The following is a 22,150-nucleotide window of genomic DNA, read 5'->3' on the forward strand; positions in this document are numbered from 1 at the left end:
CTTTGGCCTGACTATAAATCATCTTCATTGCTTTGGCAACACATAAAACTGAAACGTTAAAGACAACATTAGGAAGACACTAATAAATATGAGACTGCTGGAGCAGCATAAAAGTCTCATCGTCTGCTATTTTCATTTTCTTTTATGATTATTATCAACCCTGTCACTGTGAGTCGGATACAAAGTGCTAATAACGCCGTGACACGCTGTTTAGTGTAAAGTGTCAGCACTGTTTGGCTGTGTCTACCTGCACTGTTTAGTCAGTCTGGAAGAATGTAAATCTGCTCACATTAACCCTCAGTGTTCGGAGAACCGGTGTGAAGTTGTGTCACACTGATCCGGTCTTCTGATGCTGTTTTATGCGTTCACTTGATGAACTGCTTTCATCTGTGTTATCGATATTGAGCATTAAAGCAAGTGTGCAACTGAGAGAGAGAAAGAGGCGAAAACGGTTCAAGTTGGATGAGTAGTAACAAAGTAAATAAGGTGTTTTGTAAGAACTGATCTTCTTTACAGTAAATAATGTAACACGAGCACATTACGACCGAGTACGTCCCAAAATGGTCTCAAAAGGTTTACAGTGCCTGCTGCTGGTCTGCAGATAGAAAGGAGAGATTAATACTTTACTGCCCCATTATTAGAAAAGCTAAAACCAGTAACCAGCTGTGACTGATTTACACAGCATTTTATTTTAAATCACTTTAAGTTTCTACAGTTTGTTTTTTAAAAGTTGCTGCTTGTTTTAGTGTAAACAGTGTTAAAACAGGGTCAGTCCTTCTTGATTAATAATTAACACAGTCAGGGGAGAAAATACATCAGCACCACTTTCTTTTTGCACACAGACCCACGATCACACAGGTTAATGCCCAACGAACCATTTGCTTTTAATTTACTTCATATTCACATCTGTCACATCTGTATATTATAGATTCTTTCAGTGCTTATAATAGTGGTAGACCAGCAGCATTGGTGAGTAAATAATTTGATATTTCATTAAACTGATTTGGATTTCATTGGAACTCAGCTTCATTTAGTAAGAACAGCCCAAAGTTCCTGCGCTGCCACTGACGATGTCTCTGATCAGCAGGTTGCCTGCACAACACCATAAACCAGCCCTCAGTGATGAGCTGAGGGAGAGGAGGTAGGGGCCGTGGATCTGAGCTCCGTGGATGTGTCGTGATGTTCGGACTGGAATGAACCGTGCTGTATTCTGAAATGATCACAGTTGCCTCAGGACATGTCCGGATTAGTTTGCAGACTTTGACTGTGCAGCTTTCATTTCTCAAAGGTGAGCTCCACACTTCTTCTTTCAGTTACGGTCCCATGTTGGTGCCTGTGCGTCGTGTCTTTGATTAACGGTGTTTGCTTTGTTCTTTTCCCTCTGAATGGTAACAGAAACTGTTTATGACAAACAAACAGAGATAATACGTAGAACAGATCAAATCTCTCATGTTGGCTCATTAATTAATGACACAGTCTCTGTCCTGAACTTAACAAGTAGGGATGACATCATGGATTTTTAAATGAAGGATGATTCTCTGTAAAGTCCTCTGTCCTCTGACCTCTGGCCCGTGTGGAAGGAAAAGCACAACAACTTGATTTGTCAGTTTGATGACATCATTGGGAAAACGATGAGACTCACAAATCACTGAATAGCACTAAATTATAATTTTTAAATTATAAATTAGTGATTGAGGGTTTTTGATGCTAATGACCAAGTTTTCTTTGTGCTTTGAATTTATGCATCACACGTGCTGACAGACATGGATAAGTTGTCTGGAAAAGCTGCTGTAACCAGCCTGTGTAGAAAGATCCCAAACTTTAAATCCCTAGAAATCATCTTGGACGTTAGATTCTGTTTTAAAACTTACTGTGAATTTCAAATTTGACTTATTTTATCTTATCTTGGTAAAAATTAAAAGCTCAAATTGGATTTTTACACTGGAAAAGACCTGATATCTTATTTAAAAATGTCCTTTTAATGTCCAAATTGGATTAGGGAAATATTTTATGGATACTGTTTATCACGGTGCCATTAGATTTATTACCACATCACTGAAAGCAGTCATCCTGCCAGACAGTCCGTCTTTCCAGGCTTTTGTTAACTATGTTAATTACATATGTTAAAAAAATGTAATATTACATAATACAAAACATTAATAGCAGTATCTAGGATGCTGAATTTCCCTTCAGGGATTAATAAAGTTTATCATATCGTATCTTATTTTTATCATTCACTTGAATCTCTGTCTACAGTTTGGACTTGAATCATGACTTTGGCTCAGCTCCATTTCATCATGGTGAGAATCACTGGTCACTGGTTTTGACCCTCTGATGGTTCAGGGTTTCTTAAATAACTTGTTGCTGAACCATTTCCAAACGACAGAGAAAACAATTAACTCCAACATACAAGCTCAGTCTTCCATGTGCTTGTTATGTGTTTGATTGCAGCTCAACTACAAACATGTCGTCACGCTGCTCTAACATCACTATCAGAATATGACAAATTCTTTGCATAATATATCGTGGATGATACAATATGGCGCAGCACTAACACACTCACACATCACCTGCTAATTTAAACCTTATTCTAAACAGAATATCCAACAGAGTAGTAAGATAAATATTTCTTCTATGAAAGGAGCACGGTCAGTTCTCCTGTATCCGCTCGGCTGTGAGTCCGCTGCTTTCTAAACTGTCGTGCATCCCACACTGATCACTGCTGGTCAAGTGCATATCATTTGTTCAGTAGTCATCAGCTAATCATTTCAAATTAGTTTAGCCTAATTAGTCTTTTAACAAACAGCACAGTCTTTTTGTGTCCAACTCTTTCCTTCCTCCTCACATATATTTCCACTTCACTGATCTTAGATTTGCTAATGTAGAGGGAGTTATGTCATTCAAGTGAACACTTTGTTAGACCCAGAAAAAGACCCAATGTGGGAAACATTTACAGTAAAGAGCAGAGAATGCATCATTTGTAAATTATTAAACTATTTCTGTCTGTTAACAAACTAATGTGTTTTGATTCTTAATCATTTTTCCTCAAGCCATCCTCTTTCTACAGTATGTAGACTTCATGTACGGCCTTTACGTGCTATATTTGAGGATGCATTCCTGTGTTTACATGCAGTGGAGTGCAAACTGAAAGTCCACTAATCAGTATTTACGGTATCATTTCAGAACCTCCTGATGACCTCTCAGTGAACCCGATATACTTTCTGGTCTGAGATGACTTCCTGGTCCACTGGTACACCTCTGAATGATGAAGGCCTCTGCCACGTTAACCTTCCTCTTCCTCCTCTACAGGACTACGGTACTGATGACACAGTAGCCAGTCTAAAAGCTAAAGCTAATATTGTACTATCTAGTTAATCCACACTGATAAAACATTAGAACCACCTTCCACTACAGTACTGTACACAGCATGTTTTTACCACACAAAATTGCTCCTCAGTCTTAATCTGTCTCTTGTACTTGTTGCTTGTCTTCCTTTGTCTGCTCTGCTTCATGTTGAGTGCAACTACTTCACACAACCCCACTAATAACTAGATAAATCACATCTCTGACAGTTTCCCTTAAAATACAATAGGGCAGATAAATAGAATAGTAATATGTAGTACACTGTGTGTAGGATGTGTCAGGGAGTACTGTGGAGGACATAGTGGAGAAATGGAGACGCTACAGAAATGAATGTCTGCACTGGATGACTACAGAACCCGTTCCCAAAGGTAAAACACACCAAGATCAAAGGAAACCAAAGCTAAAAATAACTATATTCACATTTAAAATGGTGATTTTATGCTTTTGTTCGTCCAAAACGTGTCTAAACATGTTCAGTGGCCTCTCTTCTCTCCTCAGGAGTGTTTTGTAGTCGTATGTTTGACAAGTACGCTTGCTGGTCGGATGGACAGCCCAACTCTACAGTCAAGGTACCGTGCCCTTGGTACCTGCCATGGTACAACCAAGGTATGAATTCACACAGGTAACACTCACTTAGTACTTTTGCATATGATCAGACACGTGCGTTACAGCCTCTGCCGTGTGTTTGTGTAGTGCGGAATGGCTTTGTGTTGCGGGAATGCGGCTCTGATGGTCAGTGGGCCACCAGCAACTCTAGCCGCATCTGGAGAGACCATTCCCAGTGTGAAGATAACAGTCAAAGGGAAGCTCAGGTGCACACACACACACTGTACATCCTCACCTTACCAACAGCTGACTGCTGGACTACGATCCAAGTCACATCCTAAAAACTTACAGAGCCAGTTGACCAATATCTGCTAGAAGCCTTTAATTTGAGTATTTTATTTTGAAATTCAGTTCAGTATTTGAGGATTGAGTCCTGTACAAGTACGTAATAACCACAGAGTAACGACGCTCGTTCACCCCCGAACCATTTGGTCAGACATAAACTGCATTAGTTAAAGCCTTTGACTCTTCAGTTGGGGTTTGGTGTCACAGTAAAACTCTGCCAGCTGTTGGTTTCTGGATCCTCAAAACCAAACCTGCTGCATGGGAAAGTTATTGGCTTCCAGGGAGATAGAAGCAGGTAGTTATGTCATGGAAAACACTGAGTAACTGACCCTCACTGCCACGTGGAGTTCAGAGAGTTGAGGGAGTGAACGACCACAGCTGCTCTTTGCGTTGTGTGTCCACGACGTTAACTCTCTCTTGTGTCTCGGTTGTTTTACACAGGAGAAGCAGATGATGATCTTAGCCTACTTCACAGTCATGTACACTGTGGGTTACTGCGTCAGTCTGGCCAGTCTCTCCCTGGCTGTGATTATTCTACTATTCTTCAAGTAAGACTACACCGAATCTGTTTTTTGTTCTTCCCTGTCATGTAATCCCATTTGTTTGGCATATTTCTATCCACTACTCTTTGTTTTACTTTGAAGCTACAGTAGGTTACGCAACTCTCTTTAGAATCATTCATTAAATATCTATTTTTACAGTTTGTAAAAAAACAAAAAGAATAAAGTAACAGGCAAATAAAAGAAGGAAGCACTGAAATTTCAACGTGTCACATCTGAATTTAAACCATTTTTTATGTCTATGGGGATTTAATGGGATGTCTGCAGGAAGCTGCACTGCACCAGAAACTACATCCACACCAACTTATTTGCGTCATTTATCCTACGAGCTGTTTCCATCCTGACCAGAGATGCTCTGCTGAGCCGAGACACTCTGGAGTTCAGAGACAACAGGGACATCCCCAAAGTGCTCAGTGACCAGGTTAGGTTATAGAAAAAGATCAGTGGCAGTCTGGTAACATCATTATTAACACTGACTCATCACACACATTAGGCAGTGTCTGGCTGCCGTGTGGCTCAGGTGCTGATGCAGTACTGTGTGGTAGCCAACTACTACTGGCTGCTGGTGGAAGGCCTGTATCTACACAACCTGCTGGTGCTGATGGTGTTTTCTGAAAACCGCTTCTTCTGTGGATATCTACTCATAGGATGGGGTACACACACACTCACACACACTCACACACACAGATGTAATCATACAGATGTGTTCTGAACTTTCTACTCTTACATATTTGTCCTGTTTTGCAGGTACTCCGGTTCTATTTGTGGTTCCTTGGATCATTGTACGCTATCTGTTTGAAAACACAAGGTGACTTTTTATTTATTTTTGCCTCATCAGGGTATTTTCTTCTAATAATGTGCAGGAACTCGTGTTTATTCTGCTCAATCTTTGTTCTGTGCTCAGTAGTCATGTCACAGTACACACATGACAATACACTCTGTCTCTATATGACCTTATTTCATCTAATTAAAAACACAACACCTCGTGTATTATTGCTTTTTGTGTGTTTACGACCAGGTGTTGGGAGATAAATGAGAACATGGCGCACTGGTGGATAATTCGCACCCCCATCCTTCTTGCCATTCTGGTAATGAACACACACCACAAACGCGTGTGTAATGAGGAAGACATTTCTGTGTCTGACTGTCACTCAGCTTCTGCAAAATGCGGTTTAATAATTAAGGTGATGATTTGAAACACAGTCTTGGAGGATGTGAATTAATGATCTGGTCTTTTGTTTCCCTCTTTTTGTCTCTTCAGGTGAACTTCTTTATTTTTATCCGCATCATCCACATCCTTGTATCCAAACTGAAAGCCCATCAGATGAGATACACTGACTACAAATTCAGGTTAAGACACACACAAGACAGCAATTAGGCGAACGGCTTTTCGGTCAGTGTAATGAACCCGGACCTGTAAACATTGTGGGAACAGCAGTATAAGAAACCTCCTCACTGCAGCATCTCTGGATCAGAGAAGAATTAATATGAACAGAGGTGCATGGAGCTCATGTCAGCACCTGTGTGCTTGAGAGTCTGCTTACAAAGCACATGTGGTCTCTTAATTAACTCAGAGTCTTTTTACAGCAGCTTATTACTCTTCAATAGGCACAAACCAAAAGAGATTTCTCTTGTATGTTTTTCTGTCCAGACTGGCCAAATCCACCTTGACACTGATTCCACTGCTTGGGATCCATGAAGTTGTATTTGCCGTACTAACAGAGGAGAACACGAACGGAGTCCCTCGTAACATCAACCTCTTTTTCCAGCTCTTCTTCAACTCTTTCCAGGTTACCTACCAAAGATAAAAATTAACAGCACTCACAAGATTTCTTTTCAAGATAAAAGCTGCTGCTTACACATCGAGTCATTTCTCTTCACAGGGTCTACTTGTTGCCGTCCTTTACTGTTTTGTCAACAAGGAGGTAAGTGCCATGTCGAGGTCTGGATCACTGAGTCTTGACATAAAATGCTTTTACGTTTATTGGTGGCAATCATGATAAGTAACTCGTAGGAGGGTGTATCCATGCAGAACATGTGCAATGATTCTCCCCATAGACAATGAACATCATAAACGTCCTGCTTCTTATCTCTTTTTAATTGTAAGTAACTTTTGTCTTGCAGGTGCAGGCAGAGATAAAGAAGAAATGGCACAGGTGGAAGCTGGGGATTACTGACCTGGATGACCTGAGAAACAATGGCAGCAACATCCCACCTGTGGGTGCCAAATGCTGCAGCATGTCAAATAAGTCCATGTAACTTCATCCAAAAATGTTTATCTTAAGAAGCTCTTTTCATGCCATGTTTATATTCAAAGGCTTTGTGTGTCTGACAGATGCACTTAATCAGATTCTTTGTATGAAGGCCAGTAAAGGAGGCCTGTAAACACGGAAACTATGCTTCTATTACAAATGCAAGTTTGAAAAGACGAGCGCTGGAAACGCTTAACCTTTTATTAGCTTTGCTCATCTGGATTAACTCTGCGCAAGCATTAGATTAGAGTTTCACATCAGCCAAACTAACTAACTTCATGTATAACTTGCTGTGCAGGTCGGTGCCAGCGCGCCACCATCCAGCCAGTGCCACCATTTGTCTCCCTGCTTGGCGTCTACCCACTGCCAAGTGGAGCATCACCGATCCACTGCACCCCTGCCATCACTTCCTCTTCTCTCTCTGCTCCCCCTTCCTCACCCTCACCCACCACCAGGATCATCCGGGGGTGAAACAGCTCAAGACATATTACAGTATCTCTGAGAAGAAGAATAAAAGAAGAATAAGGAACTCCCAGTGATTTATTTAGAGTTAAAGTGACTCTTGAATCGTTACCCAAGGTAAATCCGATGCAGCATGAGTTTAAGCAACAGATGAATTCACACTTCCTTCCACACAGAAGAAGGTCCAGTACGTGGAGACAGAATCTAGAGGATTTCATGGACCCTGTTTAAGTCATAAAGCAACAGATTCGTCAAAGGACAAACTGAACTGAAGCACACATCCTGCCAGGTGAAGGAGCAGCTAACTCTCATATAGTTTTTCTTTTTTTGTCTACCTCTGAGTTTTTGGTATTGAAAGATAAAAATGTGCTGAATGTATCATATTAAACATTTTACCATAAAGTGGATTAAAATCCTGGTGATTTTGTCTTTCCAAGAAAAAAAACACTTACTCATCTACAGAAGCTTACATCCCCCTTAAAAAGACTTATCTCATCTCACTCCCTGTATTTCATGTCGTATACATGTTTCCTAACTAGGTTTTTTCAGTTATTCTGCGTTTTCTCGATAACTGCAGTCTGACAAATTAGTGCAGCTTAAATAAACAATGGTAAACAACACGGTTTAGAGACAACTGAACACTTTCCTGAAAAGTAGGTCCATTCAAAACCAAATACAGTCCTGATTTGACTTCACTAATAGTAAATCCATGTACCTCACTTCAGAGCTTGTTTGTCGTCTCTGCCCGGCTTCTCACGTCAGCACCACTAGGTGGTAATCATGCTGTGGCTGTTCTCTCGCTTTTAACACATCCTGCAGCAACACAACGGAAACTTTTACAACTTACAGAGGAACCGTCTAACATTTAGTTTTAGGATAATTTATTTTGTTTTAAATACTCAACTATCCCTCCTGCTTCTCTTACAATCCAGATGAAACTTGGAGTGCGATAGCGCTGCCTCTAATGCCATCTGCTGGGGAGAAAACACTTCATACACTTCATTTAATCAGTATCATGCTAATCCCTGATCCCTAATGTCCTGGATGTAAAAGAAATAATAGTGTTCACAAGAACTGTACAGCTAGAATGCTCTTTTTTCAGATTTCAGTCACCTATAAGACAAAAGCTGAAGAAAGCCTATTTTTACTGTGATAAACTGTGAACGTGCTTTTCATGATTTAACAAACAGCAGCACTTAACATCCCTGTCACTGTTAAATCAAATCTACACATGTAAAAACACTCTGTGTTACTAGAAAAATGGGTGTTTAAACTTCTAAAGACAAATCCCACGAGTGGTGATGTATTTACTGTCACTAAACAGGGTGTTGGCTTATTTCCTTTGTTCCACCCAACTATTGATGGACAGCGATGATGATTAAATCAAATCATCTTTGATTGCCTGCCTGTTGTTTAACAGCTGTAAAAACATATAATAAAAGTGGAAAGGATGCAGAAGCTCGAATTGAAGATATTTTAATTTCATATGTACATAACCTAAATATTTTAATAAGTCAAACAAAAGTGGTTGAAAGAAGAGGACAAAGCCCTTAAAAAACACATTCAATATTGTCCCATATTACGTATTCATATTTGTGCAAAGCTCAACCCAGACCCAATGACATATTACCATATTTCATACACAGATCTCCTTTTACGAAGAGAAAACTAAAATAATAACTCGTCATTTGGTTATCATTTGGTTTTCAACAGCATTCACCACGTCACTTGATTTTTTGGCAAAACGAGCAGAAGAAAGACACAGATGTGATGTCTGCAGTCAGGCGCGCCTCACTGCTTTTCCTCTGCATCATTCAGTGGAGTATACAAGTACGCAGCATCGTCCTCTTCATAGATGATGGCTACAGTCTCACCACCATCCGACACTGCTGCACTCGTCTGTATGTAAGCCTAAAGGAACGGAAACGAAAGCTGAATGCTCTGTCTGACATTTTCTCAAAGTAAATATGCTGTTAACAATATAGAATGAATCATAAAACATAAAATAAAAACCGTGGAAATACCCTCTCAAGCAGCTGCAGTCGCTCTTCATTCAGCAGGTTGCTTTGTCTGAGCTGGCTGACTGTGTTCTCCAGTCCGAGAAGTTTCTCCAGGTGTCGGCGGTGTCGCTGCTGCAGCACTTTAACTTTTTTCTGCAGCTCAGTCACAATCGTTTCCAGTTGCTCTTTACTCAAACTGTTCTTATGGTAGCTGCTCATGTAAAAAAGGAAAGACATTGCAAAAACTATAATACAATGAAAGAATATACTGTATGACAAATGTCTGACTACTGATGCACTCTTTAGTTCTAATTAAAGTGATATGACGTTGATGATCATTGTTGCTGTTAAACTGCTTAACATAAAACAAAACTAAATACTCCCTGTATTAAAATATAAACATAAGAGTCAGGGCTCACCAGTGTTCTTCTAGCTGCTGATCCTGCCGCTCCATGTCTATATCCTCTTCTGACTTGCCATCACCTACCTCTTCCTCCTCTGTGTCTAGCCCTTCTACAGCAAGAATTTTAAGTGACGTGGGAGAAGCTGGCATATATTTGGACACAATAGGAAGAGTAGAGGTGATGGGCTTGGAGCTCAGAGCAGACGACAGCACTGTATCTGGGGAGAAGGTGAACTGCGTAGAGCTTTCACTGGGGAAAACGTTTGGTATCGTCTCAAAGTAGGCAATCACTTGGGTGTTAGAGAATTCCTCTGTGGTATCGGTAACGTCTTCAACAGCAAAAGACTCCACAACATCACTTGGATCAAGCGTGGAGTTGTTCACGAGGAGCCCGTGGCCCTGAGTTAGAATGGTAGCAGTGATTCCTTTCACAGGATCATCTTGTCGTTCACCAGCAGGACATTCAGACATCACAACCACCTCTGTGTTCTCGAAACTGTTACTTAGATCATCTGTGGTCTGGATCAAAGTTAAAGGGAAATGTTGTCCCGCTTTGAATCTGTCCACTGCTGCCAGTGAGTTCAGGTCTGTCTGGAGGCAACAGTCAGATTCTCCAACCTCACTTAACTTTACAAGGCTGGGTTCTCCCTGCTGCGATGGGTCGACCGTGATCTCATACAGGTGAACTGTATGCAACATACTTTCCACGTCCACAGCATCAAAAGCCACCGTTGTGTCATCTGATGCTGTTACGCTTTGATTGCTGTTAACACGAAGCCGTTTTGGCTTCTTCTCTTTTTCATCCATCGCTTTTCGTTTCTAGAAAGAAGCAGGAGGGTGCGTTTATTATAAGCAACATGATAGCATTTGCAGTATCAGCGTAGATCAGCGTATTATATTTCAAACATCCTACTTCTACTCAACAGAATTGGCCAAACTACAGTATTTTTTTTGTTGTTTTTTTTACCTCTACATCCTGGAAGACTGTGGGCACAGCATCACTCTCAAGGTAACGTATCCCCCATCGCACCTTGAAACAGGAAGGTGCAAAATGTTCATGGCAAATATACTGATGTCGAGAGGGAGTCCAGCTCTCACGTCCCATGTTCTTCAGCCACTGCTGCAGTCGGACTGGGTCCTGTAAAGGGAACCTGGAATAAACAGATAGTAACTGCTATTGATTGAAAGGTTCAAATGACAGGTAACAGAGAAACCCTCTGAATAGATCATTTCAATGCAGGGCTTCAGGAGTCTGTGTGTGTGTGTGTGTGTGTGTGTGTGTGTGTGTGTGTGTGTGTGTGTGTGTGCATCAAGTGCAGGATTAAGATGACATCATCACTACAGTCCGTCGAACTTCCTGTTAATCTATAAACTATGGCGCAAACTGCACAGTTTCATAACGAATATGTAAAACATATCGTAAGATTAATTTGCTTGTCAATAAATCTCATTCTCCAGTCTGTACACTAGAACTCGGCAAATCTTAAAAGTCAAAATAAAACTGAACAAACTTAGCAAATCGTTAAAAACCGAAATAAATCGTAAAACGTCCTAACTTTAATAATTTATATTAAAAGTAGAAATGTTAAATGTCAGAGACTCGGTGAACAGGAACACGTTGCTCCAGTTAAAGTTAGATGACGCTCCTTAAACTAATAGCTAGCTAAAAGCCTGTTTGACATAACTCTCTTACTTGTAGAAGCTTTTCCTCTCGTTTCCGTTCCCGGAGTCATTCTTACAGTTTGGCACCGAACAATATTTTGGCATCTCTAAATGCTGTCGCTGCTGCTGACGATGATGATGTCTTCGTCTCCAGCTGGGTGAACAACAAGGTGAAACTCGTGCTGTGTTGTCAACTCGTGGCGCACAGGTGACGAGCGACGATCAGCTGTTGAGACGTCATATGACGTCAAACGAGTGCGACCGTAATCCGAACAGGAAGCCGTTTCCCTTTCAGAAAATTGTGTGCGACGATTCTCTTCACGGACAAAACGTGCACAGACATCAGATACTACACATGTTCACGCTTCGGAAAGACCGTTTTTTAAATCTCTTTATGGGCAGTACAAATAAACTTCACGGGCTACTTTATAAGAGACTTTTGTGACTTATATAGACACTAAAGTCAAAGCCATCTTAACCGACATAAAGAAAGATAACAGCTTGTTTCTAAAATCACTAGACTTCATTTTTTATTCAATAATTTTCTCCAAACATTACACAGAATCTTTAAATGATACAGTATGTATATATATATATATATATATATATACACACAAGTGTATTTCTTTATCTTAAAAGTTGAGGGCCATTGGACAATGTAGCTGTGCGTTTCAAGACAGGATTAGGTTTTGGACGTTTGTGTACTGAAGAAATCCATAAATGGGGGTAAAGTCACCAGTAATTAGGTGCCTTTTGTGTTTGCCTTACACCAAAGCTAGTTGTAGACTGTGCGGGAGCTGCCGGGTGAGTGGCACAATGACGGTCAAGGATGAAAAATGGAGAGCAGCAGTAAGTTCCTCAACAGGAAGCAGTGCTGCAGTGCAAAATAAATGTTACCTACATGACGGGACCAGCTAAACACACCACTAATGGCAAACAGCACCTTTAAGAGTGTACCCAGTGACAATAGAGCTATTATTTTGGTGACTTGGATACATGTAATCAAATCTTGAATTGCTGTAAAATAAAAAAAATAACCTGACATACTGTAGGATGGTTGGAGAAACACTGATAGATATGATCCTCTTAAACCAGTTTACAATGCTCTAAGCTGTGTACACTGGCCAACATTACAATTCTTCTAGGTTTTAGAGTCACTAGATGCTCCTTGTAAAAACTGAACAATCATTTTCATTACAGATCTTTGGTACATACCACATATTTGACCCCATGTGCTAAGTACATCAAATATTTAAAAACCGAGCATCTCCGAGGAGACTCATCTGAAATTGTCAGGGCTGGTTTCTTTACTCTGAGATCGAGCACGAGTGGGCAAACGGGCAACGGAAATGAGAATTTTCCAGTTTTAACCAATAACATGAAACAATGTACCCAGTTCTGGACTGGGTTGGTCTAAGTGATCTCTTCCCATCTGAACTACACCACCTGTTTTCTGCACACAACTAGCGGATGTTTGTCAGGGAGAGGGATCCCTTAGGCTATGCATGAATGAAGGCATGTCCGAGCACTGGAGGGAGTGAGGTGACTGGGATGGTTCAGGTCAGATGGGAGGTCGTCGATGTCACAAACAGATTACTGTGGCCTCTACATCATCCCCAACTGCATTAGCGTGTTGGCATACGCCATGGGCTTGACATTCGGATGAGGCTGTAAAGGAGAAAGAGAAAAATAAACATGAGATCACTTTTAAAAGCTTTGCTAATATTGTTAATTTGAGCTTTCAAATTCACATTAAAACAGTTCAGATAAACTGGATCCAACAGATGTCACTATAGAGCTGCTCAATAAGTTCACCCAATGTTCCAAACCTGTCCAGTGAAGCTGTTGATTAAACTACAACCACAACAAATGGTTACGATGACAAATTCGATGGAAATAGAATCCATGTCAGTATATAAAGATCTTTTTAATTAAAATGCACATTGCAAACTCTGAGTAAATGATTAGGCTGGTGATATTTTTGATAATGTTTAGAAACTTAGAGACCCTGAAAGTGATTGCTGTTAGAATTTGTCTGAGCCGTTTATACACAAACATCCGTGCCCTTATTTTTCAAAAGGAAGCAACCAGTTAATGTGGCTGGACAGCAATGGAGGTCAATGGCACAAGAGAGTAGAATAGTAGAACAGGAATGCAAATTTCAGCAAATTTCTTCATTAACAGTGGTCCTATTTATCAATAATGAGTTAATTGTTAACAATTTAGGAAATACATTTACTCGGCCTATTTTTTATGAAACAGAACAGACTAGACATTCAAAACAGATCACACCAAGTTATTTTATAATTTAAACACAATGACATTTAATTCCAAGTCCAGTAAATCGAATTTATGAACCGACTTGATCCTGTCACTATTCAAAGATTGTCCACACAAGACCCATAACAGGAAATGCTGCAGAACCCACAGACTTCACTGGAAAACAATGTGTTTTATTTACTGTAAGGCAGTAAATACCTTCTGATGTTTTTGAATAAACAAGACCCCAGATTCCTCACAACAGAGAACAACAGACTGGTTTTATTTAACATGACTGCTGACCTGCCATCCTGTACTCCCTTGGATTTCAAAGTTCACTGGTACAGTTTGTCACTCTACAGTATTTAAAACAGGACCCAGTCATATACTCTCAACTACAACAGTGCTGTACAGTAGTTGTTGTCAGTGAAAATGGCCATTATACACGGCCTTCTCAAAACACATGTAACTGGAGACCAAATAGCATTTGCCCCTGATGGTCTGTATTTCATTACTGCAGTAGTCAGGTCTATGTTTAAAACATCTACCCCACAGACACAGGTTTTCCTATGTCTATTTAAACCTTCAGTAAGATTTTCTTTCAGTCACAATTGAATTCTTGCTTACTGCAAGAGTTTATTATTGAGTAACTGTAATCGGTTAGATTTCTGACACTAACAAAAAAGTCAGCTAGCCAAAATATGCTATGTATCATATGTGTCTTCGACCACACACATACATTAGCTCAATAACTTCATCTTAAAACTTCAAGATTAGCAGTATCTCCCGCATCCTGCGTTAACGAGCTGCGGTACTTATAGAGCCAACAAAGCCAGAAAACTACCAACATAACGTAACATGCATTCACTTTATAATTTGTGTAGCCCTTTTGGAATTCAACATGTAATTCCGTCTCATTAAATATTAAGAGAGCTCTACAGCAAACAAACCTTTTAAAAGTTGGAATGCATATGCTCACCTTACTGGTGTAAATATGTTTGAATTGGTTGAATTATTAACATTTTAATCAATCACTGCCGTCTCTATTGTAAATGCAATTCAGCATTGGTTTTAGTCTCATTCTGCGATTAAAGATAACTTTAACTTAGTTTGGGGAATTTATTAACAAAACAATTATTAATATTGCACTTCAGAGTATAAAGATACTGACCACAGCAGTGAACTGGTGAAATTCTGGCTTGAGGTCTGATCCCCTGAGGTGGATATATGCTCCTTTGTTTCCCATCTGATCACTAAAGGAAGGCAAACACACAGTTAAGTGCTGACTCAGTAAGAGCTGAATATAGTTAACACTGTTACATTAGCCAGGGTGATTACATACCAGTAGTTGGGTGCTGAGAACACGGTGATACACTTCCCTGAGTGAGTGACCTCGTAGCCCTCAGCTTTGACCTCATGACTACGCACAATGAAGTCTAACTTGTTCTGTTCCAGGAAGCGTTCCGTCACATCTGGCCCGAACTGGCAACTCACTCCTCGCTTGCTGATCGACCTGCCATTCTACATGACAGAGAGAGAAACGGTGAAACTTATTCTTAATTCAAAATGTAAGTGACCTCTGTGTCACTAACATACACTAGGTACCGCTATAATCATAGATTCATCAAAGATTGTAACTGACCTGAGGCTGTGGATCTGACCAGAGGAGGTCACACATGGGACCTGTGAAGAAATGGAGGAAGACACTGAAATGTACCCGTTTTCCTTTTCTTTATACAAATGTTTCTTAGAACCAGTTTGATGGTCTGGAGTCTGATCCTACCTGAATCTGGAGGCTGTCTGTTGCGGTCAATCTTCCTGAGGTTCTCCAATGTAACGCCATCTTCACTGAACAGTCCCCCGTGCATGACCTAAGAGAGAATCTCATTAGGACTCAACAACAACACATGCAGAAACAGTTACCACATAAAGTGTGGCTGTTTGTCCATTACACAAAACTAGCACACACTGTCTCAAGCAACAGTTCTTCAATTGTAGTTTAACTAATTTGGCTTGAAATAATCTTGTTTATTCTCCTCTAGCCAACAGCAACAAACAACAACAATATTAGTTTGACTGATTTTGATGTTGCTTACCAGTACTTTGTTGTTGATACACTGTGCAAGAGGCAGCCACTGGAAGACCTCACTGAACAGCTGGAACATCTGGGCTGTGTATTTGGCTTTGACCTCCCCTTCAAATCCATACATCTGATTCATGTTGTCTGTCTCATGGTTACCTGCAGACATAATCTTGGTTATTTTATGCTAGATAATGCAGTATTCATAACTTTGAGTTAATTTTACAGCAGAAACAAATCAGAATGTGTCCAGGTCAATTCCACGAATGAGTGAATTACAGTGTTGAGCTGTACAACAACACGCATGCATAAAGTGTGACTTGTTGAGGAGATTACAGCACGTCTGCAGATACTAAACAAGCATTCACAAACTCATACAAAGACACAATGTGAGTTCTCTCACCCCTAAGCAAGTGGAAATTGTCAGGGTAGAGCAGCTTGAAGCCAAAGAGGGTAAGAATGACCTCAACAGAGAAAGAGCCACGATCCACAAAGTCACCATTGAACAGCTGAATTTTGTGGTTAAGCACAATGACGCACAAGTTCTGGATTCAAGTGTTTTGCTTTTGTTGTCGTCTTAGGCAGAACAAACCAACAGCACTGAACTCAAATTTAAAACCTGATGCGCAGCTGTGTGCTAAAACAAAGGATACATAAGGGTTGGTCTCTGAGGGTAAGCCATTCAACTTGAAGATGTTCAGGAGATCATAGTATTGCCCATGGGTGTCTCCACAAATTGTTATTTTTTCTGTCTGTAGCAAAGAAGAAAAACAACACATATTACAAAGTTCAAACAAAAGCTGAGGACTATATGACGCATAACCATGAAAGAAAAATTACGTTTTATAACCGGCGTGACTCTACCCCCTACAGCATGGGCTCATCATAGAGATGGTCACTCTTTATTTATCATCTCTACAATCTGTTGTACTTGCTGTTGATGACATTAAATAAACTTTTATTCACTTCACTTATGATTATCTGCAAAGTCCTTACCTCTTTTAATGTGATTTCAACAAGACTTGGTAGTTTTGATAGAACATCCTTAACTTGCACCAAAATCTGAAACAGTATAAAAATGTTTAATTACAGGCACAGTTAAGTTTCCTTCAATGTTTTCAATGTATTTTATAGGAACAAACATCTCTACCTGATATGCACACTTTCTGTGAAGTTTCTTCTGATCTTTGAACCAATCCATCATCTCATTCATGAATTTCAACGTGACCTTTCCATCTTCAAGTTTTGGTCCTACATAGTCATCCTCGATCGCTGCAAATACAAGATCGTCTTAATTTCAGATCAAACATCGTATAGTAAATTATCAAATGGTTGACACGGTGTTCACGTTACTGCATTTTGTTACTGGTTCATGTCAAATAGATTCAAATTAAAAATTAGTCGTACATATACTGTATGGAATCATAATATATTTGTCCAGTAACAGAGGAAACTTACTCATGTTTTCAATGTCCAAAGAGTCAACGACAGACTTTTTTGTCTCATCACTAGCAATGGCTCTCTCAAAAGCCTTCTGTTTCACAATCTTATTACATTCCTGATACTTCATCCTTGCATCCTTGTCATTTGGTCGAACTCTTACCACCTATCATCAGAAGGGGGAAAGACATTAACTCATTAATTTATCAACAAATAAAAAAATTTAAGTGGCAATAAAAGTTTATGAAAGATCTTTTCGAAAAGATTCAGATCGTATTAAAAGATAACTGTATCTGAACAGTAGTATAAATGCACATTTAAAATGTTCACAGCCAAGCATTGACCTGTCATTCATCTACACATTTAAAAGTAAATGTAAAGATGTACATTTATAAAAGGATTTAAGAATCTATAAACACATACATCTGGTTCTAACCTCTCATAACTTTAGAAGGATTCATTTTCATGTTTGTTGATATATGCTGTGACTGTGAATGAGCTTCAGAGCCCTGACATATTTACATTGCTTATTATAAATATAGCACAAAGCAACAGACACTAAATTAGCTGTGATATGAGTGCGTTCAGACTGAATCTAATTGGCATCATGACTGGATTAAAGGATAATCCCTATTGTAAGCTGCTGAGTCAACATGAAAATCCTAATTCATGGTGACATGACAACAGATGAACCTATAGAGCTCTTTCTTTCAACAAAATCAGAGAAAATATTTAGTTATAATGTGCACATTGCTCATTTCCTGTATGTTCCCAGTTCACTGCAACTACTAGTCAAAGACTAAATATTTCTTACCGTCTCATAGTCCTTAAGTGCAGCCTTAAACTTGCCCAGTGCCATGTTGGATGTGGCACGGCGGTAATATCCCTTAATGTAGTTTTTGTCTATCTCCAGGGCCTTTGTGGCATCAGCCAGGGCATAGCCATAGCATTCTGTGCGTAGGTATGCCAGGCTTCTGTTGCTGTAATAGATGGCATTGGATGGATTGAGCTCCAACGCCTCTGAGTAGTACTTGATAGCATTTTCATAGTCTTTCTCTGAAAAAAACAAACAAACAAACAAAAATAATACTAATGTTACATCATTACTTTCATTCTGAGGTTCTTTAATTCCTATATAATCTTCAAACACAGTCAATACAACTTCTACTATGATTTACTTCCTACAGCTGTCATGCTCAAGATGGACAGTAAAAAATAAAATTGGTACTAAAACTAATTAAGTATTACGTACTAATTAAGAATAGTAAAATGGATAATTTATTTGCACAAAAAAATCAGACTTATAATCAGTACTTTATCCATAAACACAACATATTTGGGCTTTTGACAGTGAGACTAAATTGACTAGATCACTAATATCTAGTAAACTGTGTTTGTCATTTAAGTAATTATTTTATTTATGCAAAAAATGATTTACATTGAAAGATAGTAATGAAAAAGTAGTATTTTATTTGCAGCACATATAAACAATATCAATTTGCTAGTGGTAGTTGTACAGAGTGGATGTGGATATGAATGGATGCCATGGCCCCTGATAAGAGTAATTAGTAATACATATAATGTTCATTTTACTGTAGTACAGTCACACAACCATGTTAATAAATCCAGACATATTTAATCAGAAAATCACAAGTGACATTTGGGATCAACTTACAGTGCATACTGATATTTCACATTTGGAATATTACAGCACTAAAATGTGTGCAATGCCAATTCTGCACACTTTGCTGGAGAAAATAGGAAGTTATCTGACAGTTGAAATGATCCTATAGTCCCATTAGTAGCATGATATAAGGATTTGCCCACTGCACTGCTCAGCTGTAGGTGTGAGAGGACATATAACCTATATGGTTGGTTATTTTTGCAGTAAATCTCAGACAGTCCTTCCCAATGCATCTGCTCTGACTCATCACGGTGTAAACACCGGTAGCTAATAGCCAGGCCTTTAGAAATCCCCAACTTCAAACTACAGGAAGCATGATAGCAGGCAACTCTCACACAGCCCAGCAGTAAAATACCAACCACCTACAGCAGGGTTACACAGGGGTCACACTACTTTACTGTCATTATAGATGCTTCTGTCCAACGAAGGAAGCAGGAGCACGGTGCCTGCTAATATCTCCTTTAATTGCTCCTTACAAAACAAAATGCCACCTAGTATGAAAGCTACACATCAAATTAAATATATATATATATATATATTAGTGCTGAAAAGCTGAAATACTGGACTGAACTTTAGACACTCTCCCTTTCTGGAGCTCACATGCGCTCACTGGCTGCTAGAAATTTCTACTTGTACCTACAGAGATGACTTAACTACACGACTGATTAGGAATAAAAAGTGCGATTGTTGAGCACATTCGAGGCCCAGGCGATGGAGACTTTTAGAGGGTCAAAGTGAGCAAAATAGCGGTGAACCACACTTGACACGCGTGACGGCATGAGTTAACATCGATGCTGTGTACCTGCTGCTAGCTAGCTAGCTAGCATTAGCAACACAAGCTAACCGCCGTGTCAATTCAGTGCAGCGCAATCCAATGAATGGGGCTTACAGTTAGCTTAGCAATGCTAGCTTAGCTTCAAGTTAGCGACCGGCTCCCGACAGTTTTGCAGCACAATCAAGCCCAACAGCAATTAGTGGTCACATATGTATCTGTTACAAACTGTTCACAGGTGATATTAACTTGACAAATCTGCTAAATTACCTTTAAAGTACGTATTCGCCTTCTCCTTGAGTAGCTCTGCATCATTACCTCCCTCCGCCATCTTCTTCTCGCTGCCGTTTTCCGAGACGTGCGCCATTGAAAGGACGTCGTAAAGGTCGCAAAGTTGTTTTTGTGTCTGAGGAAATGTTGAACTTCACCTTTAAGGATAAAAAGGTGAAAGGTTAGGTCTAAATAAATGTCACAGACATGCACACACACGTGTGTCCTGTCAGCTCTGTTAAATTTATAATAGCTGTCATTTTAATAGTAATATTAATTATAAAATACATCATAGCTTTCTATGTAGTGAACTGTATACAATGAAACTTTAGTATAAGGATAAGACATTAATTATAACCAACTTGCTTTAAGGTTTAAATGCTTCCTAACGATATTAAACTTTATTATTTAGGTAGTTATTATTTTGGTGACAGTGTTAAAGTGTTTGGATATACTGTATGTATGAGATACTAACAATGTGCTTTCAGATCTAAAAGAGCAAAATAGCTCATTTAACTTCTATTTTAAGTTTATTAGCCAGCAGGAGTCAGTATAGACCTTCACTGGAATACAGCATAAGCAGTTGCACATGTGAGCAGGGATTAATAGAGTCAACAGTGTTCGTGTGAGGTAAACCAGAACAATATTTAGAAGGTGAGTAATGTGTTACAACTGAATCATTATCTGAAGATTAGGAAAATGATATATCTACGAGTCAAAGTTATCAAGCTTCCTGGAATTATGACTTTCATAAATAGCCCAAATTTGTACCTTTCTGAAAGAATTGCAATAAAACCCAAATGAATTAAAAGATTGACTCATTAAACACAATCTTGTCAGTCAAGTTTCCTTTTGGTCGTCTTCCAGATGCCACAAGTCTTAAGGACTTCGCAGTGGACGTTTCCTGCCACAACTTAGCAATGTCGGCCTCAGGCAACCCCAGATATGGCACAGGTGCACATCTCCACAACTTTACTCATCTCGCACATGGCATCGGATGCACCCCAGACTCACATAACTGTTTTGCAAAAACCATCACGCAATCTTAAGCAGAAACGCATCAAAGCTGTGACGCCTTTCCTTCAACTGAGGGACATCTGTCACATGTACCAGAAAGGAAAAGTCCACACTTTGAGATTTAAGGTTTGTGGTTTTATGTGTTTGGGTTCTAGATGGTTGGGGTCAGAAGTTCAAAAGACTAAAAGACATCTAAAAGAAATGTGTGACACAGAGGATACAGCCCAGTCCAGTCTGCTGCCCTGACTCACAAACGACATCCCGCAGTGAAGAGTAAGAGGCCAAACAGCTGGGTGACTCACTGTGACCCCTGTCGAGCGCTTACTAGCCCCCGAGTGTGACTTCACTTTCTCTTAGCAAGAGTACCAATGACTCGCCTCCTTCTCTGAGACATAACACGTCTCGTTCGGTGATGGTTGTGCTAGTAGCACTAGAGGGAAGGAAAATAAAACACAACCAAGACTGACTGAGAACATGCTGACGTTCAGCCTCAGCCCCACATGAGAGTAAACGCAGACAGTGAGTGGGAGAGACGGTGTGGGTGCGTGGGAGAGAGAGAGGTAAAGAAAATCCTGGCTTGCTGGCGGGACGGAGGAGGGAAATTGCTGTTCTCATGGGTGTAAGATGCATGAGTGTGGGCTTTGGAGGGGTCCTGAGAAAGTTAAAACAAACACAAGTGGGGGAGCATGCAGATATACGAGCAACCAGAGAAAGAGACAGATGAAGGTCAGAGGGAATGTGAGTGACATTCCAGGGCTGCAACCCAGTGAATGATGAGACCTCCGAGTGCGTGCAGTGCAGTATACGTTACATAGGCCTGATCCAGACCTTCATACTATTTATTACATAGTGAGAGTTTTGTACTCCCCCTTTTTACTTGTTCACTCCACCCTCTGTTTTGTAGAGGTTGAATAGCAACAAGTCTTGTTTCCCCCTCCTCTGCTCCACTCTGTACAAATAATTCACTAATGAGAGCTTGACTTGAGGGGGTCCGCGGGGGGTTGCTCTTATTTGAACCATATGTTTTTCTAGTGG

General features: G+C 39.9%; 3 protein-coding genes across 3 annotated transcripts; 1 reads left to right on the forward strand and 2 right to left on the reverse strand.

Annotated features, from left to right (window-relative positions):
* The first annotated feature begins 843 nt into the window (after nucleotides 1-843).
* gipr (gastric inhibitory polypeptide receptor) lies at nucleotides 844-7,943 on the forward strand. The gene is made up of 16 exons (XM_026367599.1): nucleotides 844-969; nucleotides 1,088-1,288; nucleotides 3,184-3,316; nucleotides 3,635-3,731; nucleotides 3,862-3,969; nucleotides 4,057-4,175; nucleotides 4,696-4,802; nucleotides 5,082-5,235; nucleotides 5,308-5,467; nucleotides 5,562-5,622; nucleotides 5,833-5,902; nucleotides 6,076-6,164; nucleotides 6,466-6,604; nucleotides 6,698-6,739; nucleotides 6,939-7,031; nucleotides 7,365-7,943. The coding sequence occupies exons 3-16, from the start codon at nucleotides 3,263-3,265 to the stop codon at nucleotides 7,566-7,568; spliced, it is 1,497 nt and encodes a 498-aa protein (XP_026223384.1). The 5' UTR covers nucleotides 844-969; nucleotides 1,088-1,288; nucleotides 3,184-3,262; the 3' UTR covers nucleotides 7,569-7,943.
* Nucleotides 7,944-9,003: 1,060 nt separating this feature from the next.
* On the reverse strand, nucleotides 9,004-11,961 carry LOC113167200 (THAP domain-containing protein 5-like). The gene is made up of 5 exons (XM_026367624.1): nucleotides 11,625-11,961; nucleotides 10,899-11,082; nucleotides 9,948-10,750; nucleotides 9,553-9,739; nucleotides 9,004-9,439 (listed from the first exon to the last, which is right to left on the reverse strand). The coding sequence occupies exons 1-5, from the start codon at nucleotides 11,696-11,698 to the stop codon at nucleotides 9,320-9,322; spliced, it is 1,368 nt and encodes a 455-aa protein (XP_026223409.1). The 5' UTR covers nucleotides 11,699-11,961; the 3' UTR covers nucleotides 9,004-9,319.
* A 249-nt stretch (nucleotides 11,962-12,210) lies between these two features.
* Nucleotides 12,211-20,225, reverse strand: ppp5c (protein phosphatase 5, catalytic subunit). Its single transcript, XM_026367612.1, has 13 exons — nucleotides 20,099-20,225; nucleotides 18,187-18,428; nucleotides 17,391-17,538; nucleotides 17,083-17,204; nucleotides 16,929-16,994; nucleotides 16,586-16,684; nucleotides 16,336-16,441; nucleotides 15,949-16,091; nucleotides 15,636-15,723; nucleotides 15,495-15,535; nucleotides 15,195-15,373; nucleotides 15,024-15,105; nucleotides 12,211-13,261 (listed from the first exon to the last, which is right to left on the reverse strand). Exons 1-13 carry the CDS (start codon nucleotides 20,193-20,195, stop codon nucleotides 13,199-13,201), a joined length of 1,476 nt encoding a protein of 491 aa, XP_026223397.1. The 5' UTR covers nucleotides 20,196-20,225; the 3' UTR covers nucleotides 12,211-13,198.
* Nucleotides 20,226-22,150: the final 1,925 nt, after the last annotated feature.

This window comes from Anabas testudineus, chromosome 13 (genome assembly GCF_900324465.2).
Source record: "Anabas testudineus chromosome 13, fAnaTes1.2, whole genome shotgun sequence".
Lineage (NCBI taxonomy): Eukaryota > Metazoa > Chordata > Actinopteri > Anabantiformes > Anabantidae > Anabas > Anabas testudineus.

Coding starts and splice junctions, on each gene's coding strand:
- gipr (XM_026367599.1), top strand. CDS start 3,263: ATGATGAAGGCCTCTGCCACGTTAACCTTCCTCTTCCTCCTCTACAGG. Junction 3,317..3,634: donor TCCTCCTCTACAGGACTACG/GTACTGATGACA, acceptor CACTGTGTGTAG/GATGTGTCAGGGAGTACTGT. Junction 6,740..6,938: donor ACTGTTTTGTCAACAAGGAG/GTAAGTGCCATG, acceptor TTTGTCTTGCAG/GTGCAGGCAGAGATAAAGAA.
- LOC113167200 (XM_026367624.1), bottom strand. CDS start 11,698: ATGCCAAAATATTGTTCGGTGCCAAACTGTAAGAATGACTCCGGGAAC. Junction 11,083..11,624: donor GAGAGGAAAAGCTTCTACAA/GTAAGAGAGTTA, acceptor TGTTTATTCCAG/GTTCCCTTTACAGGACCCAG. Junction 10,751..10,898: donor CAGTCTTCCAGGATGTAGAG/GTAAAAAAAACA, acceptor GCTTCTTTCTAG/AAACGAAAAGCGATGGATGA.
- ppp5c (XM_026367612.1), bottom strand. CDS start 20,195: ATGGCGCACGTCTCGGAAAACGGCAGCGAGAAGAAGATGGCGGAGGGA. Junction 17,205..17,390: donor TTTGGACATTGAAAACATGA/GTAAGTTTCCTC, acceptor TTGTATTTGCAG/CGATCGAGGATGACTATGTA. Junction 15,106..15,194: donor TTCTCAGCACCCAACTACTG/GTATGTAATCAC, acceptor GCCTTCCTTTAG/TGATCAGATGGGAAACAAAG.